This window comes from Etheostoma spectabile, chromosome 9, assembly GCF_008692095.1.
Source record: "Etheostoma spectabile isolate EspeVRDwgs_2016 chromosome 9, UIUC_Espe_1.0, whole genome shotgun sequence".
NCBI classification, from domain to species: domain Eukaryota; kingdom Metazoa; phylum Chordata; class Actinopteri; order Perciformes; family Percidae; genus Etheostoma; species Etheostoma spectabile.
The window spans coordinates 27472152-27478963 of NC_045741.1; the positions used below are offsets into that span (position 1 = coordinate 27472152).

The window sequence follows — 6812 nt, forward strand, 5'->3', positions numbered from 1 at the left end:
ATTTAAAAACAACAACAGTTGACCAAAGTGCTGAACAGTATTTGTTATGGTCTCATATCCATCTGTTCACAGGTTGAAGTGCCACAACAAATGTACCAAAGATGCTCCCTCATGTCGGATATCATTTCTCACATGTAAGCCATGCTCAATGACTTTTCTTAATTTGACTTCACTTTTTATTTTTGCTAAGACTCTAGTAAATTACTATATGGGCTCATAACATCTCAAGAATGCTAGGAACACAATTATGCCTATAATTATCCGGGTGATTTATGTGTCTGTCTAGTGAAGCTTCCATTACTACATTAGTGAACATTTCCAGTGACAGTGAAAGCACAAATGGTTGGGTTGATCCCAATAGAAAGAGATAATAAACATATGCAAGGTGTGTGGTTTTAGATGGAAAGTTAGGATTTGATGGAGATTGATTCAAATGAAATGACATCATGGATAAGAGGCTTGTGTGTGTGCGCTTCCAGCTCCACAATGATTCAGTTTTATAAAACTATGGGAACAGGCTCTTGTTTATTGTTTTCAGACCGACTTAAAAATGTGTGAACCTATCCTTTAAGATACAATGTGATATTAAATTAGCAAATGTTTTCATGTGATTTGTAGTACCAAGGATACGGAGGGCAGAATCAGTGCCATCTGATATCAATAATCAGATTGATCACACAGCAAAGATCCCACTGCAATTTGGCACTTTACCAAAAGCAATAAATAAGAGGGTAAGTACAGGATTATTTTCTGTTAGAATATGTTTGGAATTAATGTTTGGACTGCTGTTGTTAAGTTTATTCTCTAGGTAACTGTAGGAAAACATAAGAAGAAAGTGCCAAGGTTGGTGTGTAGGACATAATTGCTGGCGATGGAAGGTCCTTACTCTGTGTGTTTGTGTGTGTGTGTGTTAGCAGGAACCTCCCCCCAGTTTAAACCATCTGGACTCAAGCAGTAACCCATCATCAGCTACCTCCTCCACACCTTCTTCCCCAGCACATTTCCAGCAGAACAACCCCCCAAGTGTCAGCGCCACACCCCCACCCAACGCTTCGCCGCAGAGCTCCCGGGACAGCCGCTTCCACTTCCCAGGTCAACACCCTGTCACTGGTATCACTCACGTACACACACGTGTCTTGTGTAATGTAAGCACACTTCCAACAGTACAGGTTCTTCTTCACAACAGTGTGTCACAGCTGAGGCAACCGACAGGACATAAGTTGTTAACCCTTGGGGTTTGTGGCGCAGTGTGTACAGGGCAAAAAGAGGTAAACCCAGTGTGTGCCAGTACCCTCTGTGCGCTTTCACTGTAAATGTCAGTGATACGTTCATTTTTTTTAACTTTGCGAACATAAAGTAATGATTTAATGAAAGTAGTGTAGTACCTTAAGAATGACTACTGGTTAACTGGTAGTAGGTATTTGATACTAGTTTCATTGCCTCACAACAGACAAAAAGAAATATGTAAATGAGAACTATGAAAAAATAACGGACTTAATCAAAGATGTGGCTGAGATTCCTGATGTACGAGTCAACTCCTAAAACACTGGATCCTACATTTCCCAAAATCATAGACTGTAATTATGGACGAAGCTTCTGGGCCTAAAAAGTGAAGCCAATGCGGAAGTGCCTTAAAGCTGCGATCTCTCCCTAACATCCAGCAGAGTAATTGGTTGCAAAAAGAAATCTGTTTTTATAGAAGTCTATGAGAAAATGGGCCTACTTCTCACTTGATTTAGTACCTCAGTAAACATACTGTGCGTTTACATGCAGTTTAAAAGAACAGTTAAATTTGGGTTAAGCCAATACCCCGATTTCTCATAACCCGGTTAACCTAAAGAACTTCAGGCAATATTTGGGTTAAAGCATAACTCTCGCCATGTGAATGTGAATGCACCCGAGTCTTTCGTTTAAAGTATAATTAGGACGGAAGCGCCACGTTTACGACTTACCATATTATCGTTTTTTGGTCAAATGGCCTTTTTAATTGGGAGTGCTAGGGGCACTTCTTTGATAGCATCAAAATCACTATTTTCAAACACTAAGAAGGCTCGACACAACATGTAACTTTTCCAACAGATGTTCCTGCTTCTACATATACTGCTGTTCAACATCCTGGCAACCACTATGAGTCTGGGTAAGAGATATTTAACAACAACTTACCATATTTCATACACGTCTGCTGATATGTATAAAGGAATGTCATGTCTCAATATAAAAAATCCAGTGTTGGTCAGATTTGTATGTATATAGCATACGCAGTAGATAAATGATGATACATAGTCAATAAAACTGTAGGCTACTCTACAGTAGCCTACAGTATCTGTACAGTATGTACAGAGCTTAAAACCCTTGAAAATAATGAATGTGGTTCTTCCCTCAGAGTGTCCCAGGTGGCCGTCGCTGAGAGGCAGCTGACAGCAGCAGAGCCAGCAGGGGTGAGTTACAGCACCATAAAGAAGAAGTGAAAAGGCTTACTTATTTCCCTGTGGTATTGATAGAAATGGTACGCATATGTGGTTTACAGCACTTGTAAATGTACTGTTTCTGTCACTGCCGTATTTTGTCATCAGTCTCTGAGGGAAAGTCCCTCAGTAGTAAATTACTTTTGAACAGCCAAATATGACAACCTGTTTGGCTGTGATATAATGATGCATATAATAATGTATTTAAATACATTATGAAATAAATAATAAGAAAAAAAAAAAATTCTGGCAGTTGACTCAGACTTCTGGACTCCCGGAAAAAGACCCATCAGGGCTGTCACATTGCGCCCAGTGAGCTGCTATAAATCCAAGTCCCAAGTCTCTGAGCTAGAGTATTTTACATATTTTATGGGAGAAAAACATGCTCTGGTTTATTGGCATTTCTTTAAAACAATCACAATCGTCTTGGGCAGCGCTAAGTGCTGGACGGAGCCACAATGCAAAATTGTCCTGGGAAGGAACTTGTTTTTCTTTTTGTTCAAAAGTTGTTTTAGCCGTGAAACAACAAACTCAGATTGGACAGATAGTCTTACCCAGTAGAGATCTGAGGAGCAGTTAAACATAGTCCTCAGAAATCAACCAGAGTTTAGGTGGCGAAGGTGGCGGACAGCTGGCCAAAATGAGTGACATCTGGCGGAATTTTTTTTTTTCCTTAAAGCACTTTATAAAGTGAGTTTTACTCCAATCGCTCACTAACTAACAGTCCATGATGGCTTCGGTTGCTTTCAGGGTGACGAGGAGGACGAGGAGGAGGAAGCAGCTGACCAGGGCGACAGTGCTCCCACTGAGCAGCCTGAGGAGGACGAGTTGGACGAGCTGCCCTCTTCCATATGCCGCCGGGGGGCCGTTGGCCGCTGGAGGGGCCCGTTCAGTCGCATGGCCAGCCAGACCAGCATCTACCTGCAGGAGTGGGACATCCCATACGAGCAGCTGCAGCTGGGGGAGCTCATTGGCAAGGTGGAGACAGAGAGGAAATCCAGACACACTAGGGCTGTCAATCCATTCAAATACGTACCGTATGCGATTAATTGCATGATTGTCCATAGTTTAATTGCAATTAATTACAATACTCAAGTGGTATTTGAGACTGGACGTAATGGTGACTCTGTTCACATCGACCTTACATGCAAAGAACTTTAGTCTCGTCGAGAGAACCTTCTGGAAGGGCTTTGAAACTCAACTTACGGTTCAATAGACACTTTTCTTAATTTCTCCTCAAGGAGGTTTGTATATTTAGCCTTTTTGTGATGGTCTGAATAACAGGGTTGTTAAAATGAATCACTGCATCGATGCATCGCAATGCGGAACTGAATGTTTCCGCATCAATGCAGAGACAGACTTACGGACAGATTATAGCCTGCTGATGTAACTTATTGATTTTCTGGGCACTGCTTTTTAGTTTCTTCCTTTTTGTCGGTTGTCAGCTGTGTTCAGACTCCGCTACATTCAGGAAGTGTCTTTTTTAAGAGCAGATACAATAAAAAGGGGAGTTCACATATGTCTGACTGTTTGAATTTGTTGATGAAAACCATGTGTAGCAATATATAATAATACTGAGGAAGTGACACATCGGGATGCGTTGTGATATTGAATTGATTTGAGTCGTTGACAGGGTAGTCGTAATCGAATCGTGAGACCAGTGAAGATTCACACCCCTACTAAATAAGTGGTTAGCTAGTTGTTTAAATAAATAAAATCGGTAAGAGGTTCTAAAAGTTGAAAAATCTAGTGAGAAAGTTGCCAAGTTGGTAACACTGTCCACAACTTTACTGCTGCATCACTTCCTGATTTCCCAAATTACGGAAATTATGCGTCAAAATGTTTTATGGCGTTACTTGTTATTATTGCATTCATTTGACAAGACATACCAATATGAAATATCAACATTTGTGTGGAACACAGTTGAATTTTTTTGCCGTTGTGATGTCCAGGGCCGCTGGGGCAAGGTGCATAAGGGTCGCTGGCACGGCGAGGTGGCCATCCGCCTGCTGGAGGTGGACGGCAACAACCAGGACCACCTGAAGCTCTTCAAGAAGGAGGTGATGAACTACAGGCAGACACGGCACGAGAACGTGGTCCTGTTCATGGGCGCCTGCATGGCTCCGCCACACCTCGCCATCATCACCAGGTACAGCTGCATGACTCAGCACATCTCACTTCTGCTCTGGTTCACCTTATTCCCAACACAGTTCCAATAGAAACACATGCATGGGGATACTTGTTTTTCATATTACATTGTTGTCAAGTTCAGGATTTATTTTAAGGCCCTGACACACCAAGCCGACGGCCGGGGACTAGGGGTGACAAAGGCCAACTGTGGCGTTTTTTTCTGCCCTTGTCGCCCCTGTCTGGGCCAAAAATTAGCACTGGAACGCACCATAGAGACTACAGCTGACGGCCAAGTACCACGTACGTTCTGCGCCTGCGTGAGAAATAACTCTCCATACCAGCAGATGGCGGTAATCTATTTGTCATTCAATAAAGGAAACCTTTGCTATGATACCTACAACAAACAGCGTTTGCCTGAATTATCAGCGGCAGAACCGAGCAGAGCCTACGGTCCCTCTGCTTCACTCCTTGCCGGGAAGACAGCGGGAGATGGCTAACCAGACTGTCCCTCTGCTGTGCTTTCATCTGTTCTCTCAGCAAAGAAATACAGTGGGAGCGGAGTGGAGGGACCTAACAGCCGACTGCTGGCTAGTTAGCTAACGTTAGCTTGCTAATTCCACCCACACAACATGCCTTCATACACTGGTTACAGAAAATTGGCCTAAAAAATTGTGACTCATTTGGGCAAAAAAAGGCAGACAAAAGCCGTGGCGACGGTGCGGGACGCACCACACAAACAGTCGCTCACCGTCGGCCCAACTAGGACTGACGGCAGCCTTGGTGTGTCAGGGCCTTTAAGGTTTTGTTCTGACATGTAGAGCCTTGCGTGCTCAGGCTCCTGACCTGCTCCGTCCTTATATCACCAGCAGGTCCCTTAGGTTCTCTGACCGGAGGTACTGGTCATACCTTGCGTTTGATTCAAATCAAAAGGTGACCGTGCCTTTAAAGTGGATGCCCTCAACTCTGTGGAACGCCTTTCCTATTATCATACTTTATGTAGGGGGGCCACCAAATTATGAATTTATCTTTTTTTTTTTTTTTTTTAAGTTTAATTTTCTTCTAAAAATCAAAGTAGGTCTTAAAATATACATTAACATGAATCCAACATATTATTAGCGGAGATAAATCTGCTTATTAATGAAAACAAAAAGTATTTCATTTACATAACATTGATAACAGGCTTACTGTACTATAGGTATGGTAGCCATCCCCAGATACAGTTCAGATTAAGGATTTACTGTGACTTCAAAACGTTATGTACAAATAATACATGAAGATCTATACATCCATCTGGCCCAGTTCAATATGCAACTCAATTTGATACAGTATATAGTAGTTCCTACTCCGTTTCTCTTTCAGCTAAGGGGTCCTCGGTCTAAATGCGTTAAAATTTTGTGTTTTTACATTTTATTTTATTCCTCTTGTGAAGCACTTTGTGACTTTGTTCTGTAAAATGTGTTTTACTAAATAAACATATTATTATTAATACATGTGATTTGTTGATTTGCTAGTGTTTTTTTTGTAACAATGATGCATGTGTTTTCTCTACAGTTTCTGTAAAGGCGTGACTCTGTACTCTGTTGTAAGAGACAGAAGTCATATTCTGGACATCAATAAGACCAGACAGATTGCTCTGGATATTGTAAAGGTAAGCTGTGTGAGATGGACAGAATAGTTAATACGAAAGATAATCTAACATTTCAATATCAATATATGATGATTTTCAAGAATCTATTACTGTCTTGTCCTGAATGTAACCCTGACAATAGGATTTTTTTTAAGACTCATCATTTGAAATAAGACTTTATGAGGACCAAATCTTTAAAGAAAGACAACATTTGAAATAAGTCCCTCGTTTAGTTAGTAGCAGTAGCAGATGTAATTTTGATCACATATTTATCTGTCATGGAATGTAACTAAGTACATTTACTCCAGTACTGTACTTAAGTACAAATGTTGAGATACTTGTACTTTACTTGAGTGTTTTCTTTCCATGCCATTTTGCACTTCTGCTCCGCTACTTTCACATCTGACAGCTTTAGTTAATACTTACTAGTTACAAATTAAGATTTTTGCACAAAAAACACATGTAGTTTATAAAACCTGGACTTTTTCTCAACTAGGCCCATCCTCCAGCCATTAGCCCCTAGCCGTGCGCAACAGACACTAGCCAGGATGTCCTGCTACTATGCCACAATACTGTAGCCTATCAGACAA

At 41.3% G+C, this 6812-nt stretch overlaps 1 protein-coding gene and 1 long non-coding RNA gene across 3 annotated transcripts in view; both read left to right on the top strand.

The window, feature by feature from the left end:
* The window catches only part of LOC116695664 (uncharacterized), an 813105-nt gene that overhangs the window by 516375 nt on the left and 289918 nt on the right, over nucleotides 1–6812 (top strand). The gene's annotated exons all lie outside the window — the stretch shown is intronic.
* LOC116695603 (kinase suppressor of Ras 1) overlaps nucleotides 1–6812 on the top strand; it is a gene marked incomplete at its 5' end in the record, with an annotated part of 81929 nt that overhangs the window by 68613 nt on the left and 6504 nt on the right. Inside the window, 8 exon segments of one of the 2 annotated variants that reach the window (XM_032525990.1) lie at nucleotides 73–134; nucleotides 619–731; nucleotides 915–1092; nucleotides 2080–2137; nucleotides 2384–2438; nucleotides 3216–3443; nucleotides 4418–4614; nucleotides 6147–6243. In XM_032525990.1, the coding sequence (XP_032381881.1) occupies nucleotides 73–134; nucleotides 619–731; nucleotides 915–1092; nucleotides 2080–2137; nucleotides 2384–2438; nucleotides 3216–3443; nucleotides 4418–4614; nucleotides 6147–6243 (988 nt within the window). 2 annotated transcript variants of the gene reach the window in all.